The sequence below is a fragment of the Emiliania huxleyi genome (assembly GCF_000372725.1).
Source record: "Emiliania huxleyi CCMP1516 chromosome Unknown EMIHUscaffold_170, whole genome shotgun sequence".
Taxonomy (NCBI): Eukaryota; Haptophyta; order Isochrysidales; family Noelaerhabdaceae; genus Emiliania; species Emiliania huxleyi.
The window spans coordinates 208,176-222,636 of NW_005200880.1; the positions used below are offsets into that span (position 1 = coordinate 208,176).

Consider the following 14,461-nt stretch of genomic DNA (forward strand, 5'->3'; position numbering starts at 1 on the left):
CTGCATGGACAGCCCTCGAGGCCAAGCTGCTGGCCAGCGACGGCTCCACCGCGACGTCGGACGAGCTGTCGGCTGCCTGGTCCAACGCGGCTGCGCCCGTGAGCTTCGTGCAGGCGCTCGTGGCGGGCTCCTCTCGTTCGACCTCGACGGTCCCGCAGCGCAGCGCGTGCCTGCGCTGCCTCGGCGACGGGCTCCTCCTCCCGTCCGACTCGGGCCTCGCGACGCCGCCGCCACGGCAGCTCCGCCTCGCCACCGACGCTCTTGCGGCGCCGGGAGCCGCGGCCGCCCTGCTCGCGAGTGCGGTGCACCCCGACGCGGTGCTCCGCAAGAACGCGTGGCGGTGCGTGATGCTCCTGCTGCAGCTGCACGGCGCCGCTGCCGCGGCGGCCGGCTCCGCCCGCGTGCCGGACTTCGGAGAGGTGGTCGCTTCGGGCGTGTGGGTGCAGCCGCTTGCGGAGCAGTCGACCGAGGCAGGCCAGCACGCGCAGTTCGCTGCCGCGTGCCTCAAGGAGGTTGCACAGCGCCACGGGGCCGCGCTCGTCGCCGCCCGGCCCTCCCTCGGCGCAGACCTGCTCCGCTCGCTCACCGCGGGCGTGGACAAGCGGGCGACGGCCAAGTTTTGCGCGCAGGCCCTCGTCACGCTGGCGCCGCTGCTCTCCTCGGGCTGGGCCACGGCGGCGGACGCCAACGCGGCGGGAGAGGCGATTGCCGAGAGCCACCCCAAGCTGGCCGACGAGGCTCAGCAGGCGCGCACGCCACCTTGCATCCCACTCCCTCGCCGCCTCCTCCCCTCACCACGCCGGACGTCCCTGAGAGCGCGCACCCCACCGTCGGCAGGTGCGTTTGCTCGTCGGAGCCTGAAGCGGCTGAACACACGGGTCGAGAGCGGCTGGCTGCGCCGGCGGCGCTGTGGAGTTGCGTGCGACGCGTGTGTAGGGCGGCAGGCTCACGCGCCCCGCAGTGCGGATGGAGCGAGGCAAGGCCAAGTCACTCAGCGTGGCCCGCGCGCGTACATCTGTACAGATGCGACTCTGCTCTCTGCACTCTGGAACTCATGCCACATGCGCACACTGAAAACCGACTTCCGCCGTCCGCCCGCGCCTGCGCGGACACGGAGGGCGGAGAGCCCGGAGCGCGCACACACAACTGTACTGCATTCACTTTTAAGGAAAAAAGGAATGGCGCCAAAGAGTCCATAGAACCACACAGAAAGGGTCGGGCATGGGCCGCATGCTGACCGCGACTACCACTCTCCGCGCTACTCGAGCCGCATGTCGTCGCCCAACGTGATCGCGAGCTCCGAGGCGGCCGACCTCGTGAGCGGCACCGCCGGCGGCACGGTGAGCGCGTCCGCTAAGTTGGATGAGACGGACCGCGAGCGCATCGATCCGCGCTGCCCGTCCCCAGAGGCGGGCGAGCCGCCTTCCGCGTCGCCGGCCTCGGCGGCGGCGACGCTTTGCGCCAGCTCGAGCAGCCGCGCGCGGTTTGACTTTGAGCGAGTGAGCGGCACCCCGGCGAGGCGCACCGGCGACGGCGCGCTCGGCTGCGGCGCCGTGCTCGTCCGCGGGGTCGGCGGCTTCTCCTTTCGGATCGTCGCCGAGGCCGCCGCCGCCGCCGGCGGCTTCGCCTTGCCTCGCCGGCCGCCGCGGCGCGAAGTTTGCACCTCGGTCCACCCGTCATCCTCGCCCGCCTCTGCCGCGGCCCCAGCACTGCAGCCTCCGCCCTCGGCGCCCTCGGCGCCCGTAGGGACGAACTCCGGCGCCTCCACGCGCAGGGACGGGCTGGCGCGCGGGCGCGCCGCGCGAGTCGCCGCGCCCCCGCCGCCGGAGCCTCGGTGAGACTTGAGGAGGGCGGCGAACGAGTCGTCTCCGAGCAGCCGTGCGGAAGAGCGGCGCAGCCGCTCCGTCAATTCGACGCGCGAAGAGAGCAGAGCCGTGACGTGCGGCACGGCGCGCCGGCGCCGGTCGCGCGCCGGAAGCGCCTCGCACGCGTTGAAGAGCGCCGCATAGGTGAAGCGGTCGGGCGCAAAGCCACGCTGCGACGCCGCGTGCACTGCGGCCTCGGCGGCGTCGATGTCGCCCTCGAGCGCGTAGACCGAGGCGAGGGCGTTGTAGGTGACGAGCGACGGGCGCACGTTCGCCGCGAGCATCGCGCTGAAGGCCGCCTCGGCGTCGGGCCTGCGGCCAGCCTTGCCGTACGCGGAGATGAGCGTGTTGAACGTCGGCGCGGAGAGGCGCTCCCCGGCGACGAGCAGCGCCTGCAGCGACGCGCTGGCCGCGTCGAGCTGCCCCGCCTTCACCAGCGCGTTGACCAGGATCGCGTGCGTCGACGCTGTCGGCTCGACGCCCGCCGCGCGCATCGCGTCGACACAGCGCAGCGCGGCGGCGGCGTCGCCGAGACGCGCGTGGGCGGAGCAGGCGGCGTTGAAGGCGACCGCGTCGGGGGCGATGCCGGCGGCGGTCATCTTGTCGAGCCAGCCTTGCGCGGCGGCGGCGTTGCCGGCGCGTGCATGTGCTGAGATGGCGGTCGAGTACGATACCTCGTTTGGCACCAGCCCGCGCGCGAGCAGCTTTTGGAAGGCAGCCTCCGCCTCGGCGGGCCTGCCGCCCCGCGCGCAGGCGAGCATGAGCGTGTTGTACGAGACCAAGTCGGGCGCCGCGTTCGGGCACTCCTCCGCCGCGCGCGCCTCGAAGTTGGCCAGCGTGGCCCGCGCCCCCTCCGGGTCGGCGGCGTTGGCGTATGCCGACAGGACGGCATTGAAGCACCACGTGTCGGGCTGCAGCCGCGCAGCGAGCATGCGCTTGAGGACGCGGGCGGCGTCCGCGGGGCGGGACTGCTTTGCAAAAGCGGCGATGGTCGCGGTGAAGGTGACGGGCGACGCTGTGAAGCCGGCGTCGATCATCGTCGAGAGGACCGACTCTGCGCGCTCGGGCTGCGCCGCGTCGCCGAGGGCAGAGATGACCGTGTTGAAGGACATCTCGTTGGGCGGGGGCGGGTAGTCGGCACCGGCGGCCCGCTTCATCATGCTGCGCAGCAGCTCGGCGGCGGCGCCAAAGTCGCGCCGCTGCAGGTGGGCCTGCAGGCGTCGCAGAGGTGTGTTGAGGGAGGAGGGAGGAGGGAGGAGGGAGGAGGGAGGAGGGAGGAGGGGGGGGGCGGGAGGGCGGGCAGGGGCGCTTTCCTTGAGGGCGATGTTTGCCGCCGTGGTGGTGACGGGCACCGCCGCACGCATCTTTGCGAGCCACGCGAGCACCGCCTCTGGGGGCCCCGCCTGCACAAAGGGAACTTGGGTAAGGGGGGTGAAGGGGGTTGTCGGTGGCACAGAGGGTCGAGGCGCCTTGTCGAGCGCTGCGAGAATGTTGTTGAAGATTGACGCGTTGGGAGCGATGCCGTGAGCCGCACACGCCTGCTGGGCGCGGACCGCGGCCGCGTCTACCCCGACCCCGGTCCCAATCAGCGCCGTGAAGAGCATGTTGACGAGGCGGATATTCAACTTGTCAGCTCCCTCGAGGAGTTCCAGCGCGCGGGCGTTGTCACCAAGGCGGAGGAGTTCCAGCGCGCGGGCTTCGAAGGAGGTTGTGGTCGGTGTCGGTGTGTCCTCATTTATGCTCGGCATCACCACATCGGCGCCGAGGCCCGGAGGGGTGAGCGGGGTCTGAACCAGCATTTTCGATCTGCTTCTCGCATCCGTCAGGTACTTTTCGGAGAAATGTCGCAAGAAGGAAAAAAAAAGAAAAAGGCACGTTTCTTCGCGCTTGTCAAAGTCCAAGACATATGGGCTTCTTACTCATCCATGTCAAAACAAAACAACGAAGTAGTGATGGCCGGGCGCATACCTCGCGGTCAAAGTAGTCGTGGCAGCCCCAGGTGTAGTTTATTTTTCTTCCTTGCTTTGGGGGCCCTCATCCTGAAATTCTGCCAAAACCTGACCGGCCCCTGCGGTGCCCCTACCTACCTACCTACCTACCTACCCTACTTATGGGAAACTAAAAAAGAAATCATTGGGTACTATACCAACTAAAGTGATGGCTGGTATAGACAGCGCCGTCGGCGGTGATGGCGATACTGTGCTTATTTCCCGCCGACACAGCGACGACGCGCTGGCCAGCCAAGGCCTTGACGTTCTTCGGCAGCAGCTGGCGCTGCCTGTCGCCGTGGCCCAACTGGCCAGAGCCTCCACCACCCCAACTCCAGACACTGCCATCGGCGGTGATGGCAAGGCTGTGGTCGCATCCCGCCGACACAGTGACGACGCGCCGCCCTGCAAAAGCCTCGACCTTCTTCGGCAGCAGCTGGCTCTGCTGGTCGCCGTGGCCCAGCTGGCCAGCCTCTCCATCGCCCCAGCTCCAGACGGCGCCGTCGGCGGTGTGAGGGCGAGGCTGTGGCCGCTTCCTGCCGACACAGCGACGACGCGCTGGCCAGCGAAGGCCTCGACCTTCTTCGGCAGCAGCTGGTGCTGCTCGCCGCCGTGGCCCAAATGGCCATAGCTTCCATTGCCCATTGAGCCGGTGAGGCCGACGACCCACATCGTCTGTCGACAGCGATTTTTCCCTTCCTGGCGGGTGCGAAATTTCTTTATCTCGCAGCCCTGCTTGCTGTAAGGGAAAAGAGCCGACCGCCATGTCTCGCGCCGACGACGAGCGTCCGCCCAAGCGGCGGCGCGTGCTCTCCGACGCGGAGGACGAGCCGACGCGGGAGCTGCAGCGCGACCCGCTCGACATCTCGACATCCGCGGCTCGCTCCTCGAGCTGCACCAGAACATGCCCTCGTTCAGCGATGTGTGTGTTGAGGTCGAGGGGTCAAAGTCAAGCCAGGAGTATGTTTGCGTGCATCGGCGCGGTGCTGGCCTCGGCGTCGCGGCCGCTGGCGGCCATGCTCTACGGCGCGTCTTCTGGGCTGCAGGTGGCGCTCGACGTGGACATGGCGCTGACGCTCTACCACGCGGCCGACTACTACGAACGATGGATGGAGCCGGTGAGGCTCGTCTTCTGACGCTACCGTGAAGTATTTGTGTGTGGCTCCCGTGGTGTGTACCTGAGTAAGTAAAGAAAGAAAAGTTTTCCCTCCCGACCCTCACAATTTTGCAACCCAACCGGAGAACACCGATCGACCAACCTGTTTTCGCGATATCCTGTCTGCCTGCTTTCGTGAGCGCCTCTCGTCCTCTCTTCACAGACTACAATGCGGGTCATCCTGCTCTCGCTGGCAACTCTGCTCTCGTTGTTTAGTCGCTCATCTGCGTCGTGTGAGAACTGCTTCCCAACCGGTCCGTGGTTGCCTTCTTTCGTTCCTTCGACCGGGCCATGCACCAGTTCCGGGACGTACATGTACTGTATCAATCAGGAAAATTCGATCGACTGCAGCTCCTCGCCGACTGAGTTTATCCGCGCCACTTCCGATACGGGATGCTCCGTAGAAAGGTCACCGCCTTCGCCGCCCGTCCCCACGTCGCCGCCTCCGCCACCCCCGCATCTGCCGGGATCGACAAACGTCGATGGGCCATGCTCGCTCACCAATGGCGGAGTCTGTGCTTCGAGCCCATTTTACCCCGAGCCATACAACACGTGGGACGGAGTCGATCAGGAGTGCACGATTTCGAACGTACCTGCTGTCCCGATAGAAGCGCGTGCCTTCGACGTGGAGATGCCCTACCTCTACAACGGAGAACCTGACTGCACCTCCGATCACGTCATTGTCAACAGCAAAATGTACTGCGGCACCACGGGTCCCAACGGTGTCGTGGCTTACGACGGAATAATCAGATGGAAGGCAGACTCGGGCGGTCTGACCTCCAGTGGTTGGCTGCTGTGCTGGCCCTCGCCTCCATCATCCCCGCCGTCTCCTCCGGCGCCGCCACCGCCTCCCTCCGCATCGCCCTCGCCGCCCCCGCCCTCTACGCCGCCGTCCCCTCCGCCGCCGTCCGCCTCGCCCTCGCCGCCGCCACCTTCCGCGTCGCCTTCGCCGCCGCCTCCCTCCGCCTCGCCCTTGCCGCCGCCTCCCTCCGCCTCGCCCTCGCCGCCACCTGCTCCACCCCCCTCGCCGCTACTGCCTCCGTTCACGCCACCGTCCCCGCCGTCACCTCCGACCTTCCCTCCCTACTGGGAGGCGAACGACCCTACATCGGTCAGTCCCTTGATCGTGGGAATCGCGGTCAGTGTGGCGGTGCTGGTGGTCATCGGCGCAGCGGTGTTTTTCCTCTGCAAAGCCCGGCAGCGCCGCCGCGTGCGAGTCGACACTCAGCGCAATTCAAAATATGACCAGCGGCTGGAACGCTCCAGGCTGAGTAACGAGATTAGTCGTGAGATTGGTCGTGTCGTTGATGCGCTACCGGAAGAGGAACGCGTCGGCGGACGCTTCGAGGCAGACTGGCGCGAGCTCGTCTTTGGCTCAGCAGTCGCCACGGTGCTGCCGATTGCCGACTTTATGTGCGTTGATCCCCGCGATGTGGGCCTAGCACAGCACGCTGAGGACTCGGGCCTCGCGGCGATGGAGGCCGAGTTTATGGCGCATGGAACTGAAGAGGATAAAGAGTGCTTTCACTATGTGCGCTACGGCAAGACTGGCGACAACGCGAAACAGTGGCCGAATGGCGTCCTCGACGAGGGTCGCGAGAAGGGCCTGTCGCTCGAGTGGTTTGTGGAGCATCGTGACGCCCGTGCGGCGCAGCTCACCGTCGGCATGGTGCTTGCGCTGCGGCTCTACACGACCGCGTGCTACAAGAGCATTAACAACCATCTGCGCGGTTTCGACGTCAACTTCCAGCCGCGGCCGCTCAGCGCCGAGCACCCGCACCCCCTACCCATCACGGTCCATCTGCTGACCGAGGCCATAGGACAGCTCCGCGCCGTCGAGGCCAAGGGGCTGGGCGGAGGCGGCGAGGGGGGCAGCGGTGAAGGCGGAGGGCTGGCCGGAGCCAATCAGGTCACGTTGTGGCGCGGCTTGCGCAATGTGGGCGTTTCTGACGAGTTTCTCTCTCAGGGCGGCGCGGAGAAGGCTCCGATGTCCACGACGCGCGAGCTCGAGATAGCCATCCGCTACTCGGCAAGCGCGTGTTCGGTGCTTCTCAAGCTCGAGACAGGCAGCTTCCGGGAGCGCGGTGCTGACCTCTCCTTCTTGTCTGCCTTTCCGGGCGAAGTTGAGGTGCTCTATCCGCCACTGACGCATCTCGCGCCAACGAGCGACAAGGAGATCGTCAAGTCGGATGGTGGCCTCGAATTCACCGTGATAGAAGTGCGACCGACGTTCGGGTGATGGGATTCGCCGATTGTGAGTCGGATTCTACCAGGCGCTTCCACCGTCGTGGGAGCGCCGCCGCGGCGCTGCTGACACAGCGGAGCCTGGCGAGCCGACGAGCTAGCTCCCTCGTCGCACACGCGCACGGACGCATGGAGATCCGCGCGCGTGCCACACACACACACACACACACACACACACACACACACACACACACACACACACACACACACACACACACACACACACACACACACACACACACACACACACACACACACACACACACACACACACACACACACACACACACACACACACACACACACACACACACACACACACACACACACACACACACACACACACACACACACACACACACACACACACACACACACACACACACCATACGCGAGCCCGCTCTCGCTCCGCCGCTCGTGCGCCCCGCGCATGTCGGCTTTCTCATGCCTCCGGCCTCCGAGCGCCCACCTCCGGCGCTCGGGCGGTTGGGGATGGCATATCGGTTCCCTGGGCGTTCACTAGCGCTCGCTTGTGGGTGAGAACGGAGTTCTCTGGGTAAGCTCAGCTGTGAACTTCCCAGTTGTTTGCTCTCCCTCCCTCCCTTACCCTGTTCATGACTTGCTAGCGGGACCTGAGTATTGTACAAAAATAGTGTAAGGCATATCGGTTCCCTGGGCGTTCACTAGCGCTACACAGAACAGGGGTGCGCTCTGCCAGTGTCGACGCGAGGGTGGAGCTCTGGAGCTTTTCAAGAATCATGTGTCGGAGTGAAATGGAAGTTGGAACTTTTAGCCCAGGAGAGCACGACATCCTCCCCCGCTCCTGGTGGCATCACAGTCTCGGCACCCGTGATGCTCTCGCTGTCGCGATGGCTTCTACAGGGCTTCTAAAGCTCGCCTGCGCTGCGCTGAGCGTGCGGGTTGCCGCTGCGATTGTGTCATGAAGTGTAAGAGCACTAAGCAGAGCCGCCGCGCCCTGCGCCCCGCCCGCCCCGCCCGCCACGTCCACGCCCCCCTCGCCCCCCTCGCCTACCGACCGCCTCCGTGCCGCCCACGGGCTGAGCCTGGGGCACGGTGCGCGACGGCGGCTGGTGAACAAACGTCGTCTGCGCCGCCACCAGCCGCCCAGTTGCGGCGATGGGCAGCGCCGGCTGGCGGCAAGCCGGGCAGTTGGTGTCGCGCTCCAGCACGCGCGGCACACAAGCCTCGCAGTACAGCGCGTGGCCGCACGCGAAGCGGACCGAACGCGGTGCGTCGTAGCAGAGGTCACACAGGCGCTCCTCGGCCCCAGCCGTCTCCTCCACCGCCCCCGCCGCTTCGACAAGCGCCTCCAGCCGCGGCAGCGCCTCCGCGAGCGGCATCCGCTTCTTCTTCTTCACGAGAGCCAGCCCGACCACCAGCCGCGTCAGCTCCTCGGCCTGCGCCGCCGACCAGCCCACGTCGGCCGCCGCGACGCTCTCCGCCGTGTCGGGCTCCTCCAGCGCATCGTCGCACTCGTCGAGGAGGCCAACGGCGCCGCGGCCGGTCAGGGCGACGAGCAGCGTGATGCCGAGCGCGTAGCCGTCGGTCAGCTGCGAAACCTGCCCGCTCTGCGGAATGATCGGGTCCATGTACCCTAGCTTGCCGAAGAGGCGCTGCGTCGAGAGGTGCGACACCTGTTGGTTGCCGCCGGCCGTCGCCTCTGCCGCGCGCGCGAGGCCCACGTCGGCGAGGTAGCCGTTGCCGCGCCCGTCGAGCAGGATGTTGCCCGCCGAGACGTCGCGGTGCAGGATCATGGGCGAGAGCGTGTGCAAGTAGTGCAGCGCTCTCGCGGCGTCGCGCAGCACGCGGAGCCGTGCGGTGGCGGAGAGCGGCGGAGGCGGCGTCTCGAAGCCGAGCATGCGGAGCCGCTGCAGTGCGGCTGGAGCGCGGTAGAGGCGGTCCTCGAGGCTGCCGCCGCGGCAGAGGGGGTAGACGAGGCACGCTCTCGCCGGTGCCAGGCAGACGCCCAGGAGAGGGAGCAGGGACCGGTGGCACGCCGCGCTGAGCGTGCGCACCTCGCTCTGCAGCTCGGCGAGGCCTTGGGCGCCGACACCGACCAACGCCGTCTTGACGGCGAACCCGCAAGCGACGCGCGGGAGCGACGGCAGCGCGTCGCAACGATAGACGCGCCCGAAGCCTCCCTCGCCCACCTTGCGCGCCTCGGCAAAGCCGTCGGTCGCCGCGATGAGCTCGTCGAGAGGGACGGCGGAGGGCGGCGCGGCGGCGGCGGCGAGAGCGGCGACACTCGACGCCGCCTCCGCTGCCTCTGCCGCTGCCGCCGCCACCGCCTCCGCTGCCGCCGCCTCTTGAGCCTCCGCCGCCGCCACGGCCGCCACTGCCGCCTCTACAGCCGCCGCCTCCGCCGCTGCCTCCGCCGCCGCCACCTCCGCCGCCTCCGCCCTCATCCTCGCCTCCTCCCTCTCCCTTGCCGCCTCCTCCCTTGCCCGCGCCTCTGCCTCCTCCCTTGCGCGCGACGCCGCCTCCGCCTCCTCCGCCGCCCGCGCCGCCGCAGCCTCTGCTACCACCCGATCCGCTTCCTCAGCCGCCCGCGCCTCCTCAGCCGCCCGCGCCTCCTCCGCCTGCTCCGCCGCCCGCTCAGCCGCCGCCGCCTGCCTCGCCGCCGCCTTCTCCTCCTTCTGCCGCTGCCGCTTCAGCGCCCTGGCCTCGCGGACCTTTCGCTCCGCCAGCTCGTCGCGCAACCGCCGCGCCGCCCGCAGCGCCTCCGAGCCGTCGGCGGCCTGGGTGTTCGCGTTGATCGCCGCCCTGAGCGCCTCCAGATCGGCGTCGCCTCGGCCGCACGCCTCAACCGCCTCGCGCAGCGCCGCCTCGGCAGCATTGCGCGCCTCCGCCGCCTCCGCAGCCGCTGCCACCTCGCGTGCGGCCGCCGCCTGTTCGGCTGATTCTGCGACCGCCGCCTCCCCCTCCGCCTCTGCTGCGGTCGTCGAGTGCTCCTCGAAGGTGCGCACGCATTCGGCGTGACCTTTCTCCTCGGCCCACTGCAGCGCCGTCTTGCCTTCAACAGTGTGCGCCGCAGCATCTGCGCCCGCCCGAAGCAAGCGCCGCACGACGGCGGGGTGGCCGCTGCCGGCGCCGTATATCAGCGCGGTGACGCCGCTGCTGTTCTGCTGGTCGACATCAGCGCCGCGCCGTATCAGCAAGTCGACCACCCGCTCGTGGCCGTGGTGGGCGGCCCGCATCAGCGCGGTGCCGCCGCCGCTGTCCTGCAGGTTGATATCAGCGCCGTGCCGAATCAGCAAGCCGACCACCCGCTCGTGGCCGTTGTTGGCGGCGAACATCAGCGCGGTGAGGCCTTTGCTGTCCTGCAGGTTGACCTTCGCCCCGCGCCGCAGCAGCAACTCGACCAGCCGCTCGTGGCCGTGGTTGGCGGCGCCCATCAGCAGCGTGAGGCCGCTAGTCTCGCCTCTCTCGTACGTCGCGTCGGCCCGCCCGCCGCCTTCGAGCCACGGCAGCAGCGCCTCCTCGTTGCCTCGCTCAGCCGCTGCGATGACCTCGTCGGAGACTTCCACGACACTGCCTGACACCGGCTCCGCCGCAGCCGGCGACAGATTACCCGGCCGCACCCGCACGCTCTCGCCGCCGCCCTCGAGCGCAACCGCGTACCGCCCGCCCTCGAAGCTCTGAGCCACGCCCCGCTGCCCGTTCAGCTCGGGGCGGGAAGAGAGCCCGCCGAGCTCGACTCGCTGCCCAAGCAGCGGCGCGTCCACCGCTGCCGCTGCCGCGCCCGAGGAGGCGCCGCCCGCCCCTGCCCGGCCGTCTGCAGCCGCCGCCGCCTCAGCCAAGACCCTGACGCACGCGGCGTTGCCCTTCTCCTCGGCCCAATGCAGCGCCGTCTTGCCGCTCGCACTGCGTGCCGCCGTGTCTGCGCCCGCCCGCAGCAAGCGCCGCACGACGGCGGGGTGGTTGAAGAGGGCGGCGAACATCAGCGCGGTGCCGCCGACGCTGTCCCGCAAGTTGACCTCAGCGCCGTGCCGAATCAACAGCTCGACCACCCGCTCGTGGTCGTTGGTGGCGGCGACCATCAGCGCGGTGCCGCCGCCGCTGTCCTGCAGGTTGATATCAGCGCGGTGCCGAATCAGCAGCTCGACCACCCGCTCGTGGCCGTTGAAGGCGGCGCCCATCAGCAGCGTGAGGCCGCTCAAGCCGCCTCTCTCGTACGTCGCGTCGACCCGCCCGCCGCCTTCGAGCCACGGCAGCAGCGCCTCCTCGTCGCCTCGCTCAGCCACTGCGAGGATCTCATCGGAGACTGCCGCGGCACCGCTCGAAGCCCGCTCCGCCGCAGCCGGCGACAGATTACCCGGCCGCACCCGCACGCTCTCGCCGCCGCCCTCGAGCGCAACCGCGTACCGCCCGCCCTCGAAGCTCTGAGCCACGCTCCGCTGCCCGTTCAGCTCGGGGCGGGAAGAGAGCCCGCCGAGCTCGACTCGCTGCCCAAGCAGCGGCGCGTCCACAGCTGCCGCTGACGCACCCGAGGAGGCGCCGCCCGCCCCCGCCCGGCCGTCTGCAGCCGCCGCCGCCTCCGACAAGACCTTGACGCACGCGGCGTTGCCCTTCTCCTCGGCCCAATGCAGCGCCGTCTTGCCGCTCGCACTGCGTGCCGCCGTGTCTGCGCCCGCCCGCAGCAAGCGCCGCACGACGGCGGGGTGGTTGAAGAGGGCGGCGAACATCAGCGCGGTGTAGCCTTTGATGTCCTGCAAGTTGACCTCAGCGCCGCGCCGTATCAGCAAGTCGACCACCCGCTCGTGGCCTTCCTGGGCGGCACCCATCAGCGCGGTGAAGCCTTCGTTGCTCTGCAGGTTGATCTCCGCGTCGTGCCGCAGCAGCAGCTCGACCACCCGCTCGTGGCCGTTGAAGGCGGCGGCCATCAGCGCGTTCCAGCCGTCGCTGTTCTGCAGGTTGATCTCCGCCCCGCGCCGCAGCAGCAACTCGACCACCCGCTCGTGGCCGTGGGCAGCGGCGCCAATCAGCAGCGTGACGCCACTCGCCTGGCCTCTCTCGTACGTTGCGTCGACCCGCCCGCCACTGTCAAGCCACGCCAGCACCGCCGCCTCCTCGCCTCGCTCCGCTGCTGCCACGACCGCATCGGGGGCTGCCGCGACACCGCTCGACGCCCGCCCCGCCGCCACCGCTGGAGATAGCGTCTCCGCGACTCTCGGTCCAGCCGAGGAAGCGCCGCCAGGGGAAGCGCCGCCTGCGCCTTCGCCGCCGGCTGCCGTCGCCGTGGGCCGTCCCGCCACGACCGACTCCTTGACGTGCTGCCGGAAGGCCTCGACGCACTCGACGTGACCCTTCTCCTTGGCAGCTGCAGCGCTGTCTTGCTTCTCAGCACGCGCCGCCGTGTCTGCGCCCGCCCGCAGCAAGCGCCGCACGACGGCGGGGCGGTTGAAGAGGGCGGCGAGCATCAGCGCGGTGCAGCCGCCGCTGTCCTGCAGGTTGAGCTCCGCCCCACGCCGTATCAGCAACTCGACCACCCGCTCGTGGCCTTGTCCGGCGGCGTACTTCAGCGCGGTGCCGCCGACGCTGTCCTGCAGGCTGACCTTCGCCCCGTGCCGAATCAGCAAGTCGACCACACGCTCGTGGCCTTGGCCGGCGGCGCCCATCAGCGCGGTGCCGCCGTCGCTGCTCTGCAGGTTGACATCAGCGCCGCGCCGCAGCAGCAGCTCGACCACCCGCTCGTGGCCGTGGAAGGCGGCGAGCATCAGCGCGGTGTAGCCGGCGCTGCTCTGCAGGTTGATCTCCGCGCCGTGCTGCAGCAACAGCTCGACCAGCCGCTCGTGGTCATATTGGGCGGCGCCCATCAGCAGCGTGATGCCGCTCACCTCGTCTATCTCGTACGTCGCGTCGGCCCGCCCGCCGCCCTCGAGCCACACCAGCACCGCCTCCTCCTCGCCTCGCTCAGCCGCTTGCACAACCGCTTCGGAGATTGCCGCGACACCGCTCGACGCCTGCTCCGCCGCCGCCACTTGCCGCAACCTCTCCGGCCGCACCCGCACGCTCTCGCCGCTTCCCTCGAGCGCAACCGCGTACCGCCCGCCCTCGAACCTCCCCGCCACGCCCCGCTGCCCGTTGAGCTCGGGGCGGGAAGAGAGTCCGCCGAGCTCGACTCGCTGCCCAAGCAGCGGCGCGTCCACAGCTGCCGCTGCCGCGCCCGAGGAGGCGCCGCCCGCCCCCGCCCGCCCGTCTGCAGCCGCCTCCGCCTCCGACAAGAGCTTGGCGCACTCGGCGTGGCCCTTATCCTTGGCAATCTGCAGCGCCGTGCTGCCGCGCACACTGCGCGCCGCCGCGTCTGCGCCAGCCCGCAGCAAGCGCCGCACGACGGCGGGGTGGTTGAAGAGGGCGGCGGCCATCAGCGCGGTGAAGCCGTCGCTGCTCTGCAGGTTGACACCAGCGCCGCGCCGTATCAGCAAGCCGACCACCCGCTCGTGGCCTTCCTGGGCGGCGCACATCAGCGCGGTGAAGCCGAGGCTGTTGTCCTGCGCGTTGACCTCCGCGCCGTGCCGCAGCAACAAGTCGACCACCCGCTCGTGGCCTTGGCCGGCGGCGCTCATCAGCGCGGTGAAGCCGTCGCTGTTCTGCAGGTTGATCTCCGCGCCGTGCCGAATCAGCAGGTCGACCACCCGCTCGTGGCCGCTGCGGGCGGCGAACATCAGCAACGTGATGCCGCTCACGCCGCCTCTCTCGCACGTCGCGTCGGCCCGCCCGCCGCCGTCGAGCCATGCCAGCACCGCTTCCTCCTCGCCTCGCTCAGCCGCTAGCACGGCCGCGTCGGAGCAGCTCAGGGATCCTGCGCCACCGCAAAGCAACGCGCACCACCATCGTCTGGGTTCCGGCTCTTTGAGGGGTAGGGGGCCCGCGGTCGCCGACACACGGCGTCGCTCCACCCTGCCCCCCAAAGAGCCGGAACCCAGACGATGGTGGTGCGCGTTGCTTTGCGGTGGCGCAGGATCCCTGAGCTGTTCTGACGCGCCCGTTCTAAGGTTGAACGGCGTCGGGTGATGTCGCCTTGTTCAATCCCACAACCTAGTCGGCTCCCCGGCAGGCTAATAATTCCCGGTCACGTATACTCGAATCCCATCTTCGATGCGGTTCGCAATGGACACGCTAATTGGAAACCGGTGGCTTCCCTTTAACCCATCCAGAGACCGTCTCTCTCGCGACTTTTCTTTTTT

At 68.9% G+C, this 14,461-nt stretch overlaps 3 protein-coding genes across 3 annotated transcripts; all 3 read right to left on the reverse strand.

Annotated features, from left to right (window-relative positions):
• Positions 1-1,258: 1,258 nt before the first annotated feature.
• On the reverse strand, positions 1,259-3,664 carry EMIHUDRAFT_231188 (hypothetical protein; the record flags this gene model as incomplete). Its single annotated transcript, XM_005784311.1, has 4 exons — positions 1,259-1,556; positions 1,989-2,338; positions 2,540-3,076; positions 3,218-3,664. The coding sequence occupies 4 exons, from the start codon at positions 3,662-3,664 to the stop codon at positions 1,259-1,261; spliced, it is 1,632 nt and encodes a 543-aa protein (XP_005784368.1).
• A 4,545-nt stretch (positions 3,665-8,209) lies between these two features.
• EMIHUDRAFT_364686 (hypothetical protein) lies at positions 8,210-8,658 on the reverse strand (the record flags this gene model as incomplete). Its single annotated transcript, XM_005784312.1, has 1 exon — positions 8,210-8,658. The coding sequence occupies exon 1, from the start codon at positions 8,612-8,614 to the stop codon at positions 8,210-8,212; it is 405 nt and encodes a 134-aa protein (XP_005784369.1). The 5' UTR covers positions 8,615-8,658.
• Positions 8,659-8,761: 103 nt separating this feature from the next.
• EMIHUDRAFT_72124 (hypothetical protein) lies at positions 8,762-9,679 on the reverse strand (the record flags this gene model as incomplete). The annotated part of the gene is made up of 1 exon (XM_005784313.1): positions 8,762-9,679. A coding segment is annotated over one exon (918 nt), but the record flags the coding sequence as incomplete, so codon positions are not given.
• Positions 9,680-14,461: the final 4,782 nt, after the last annotated feature.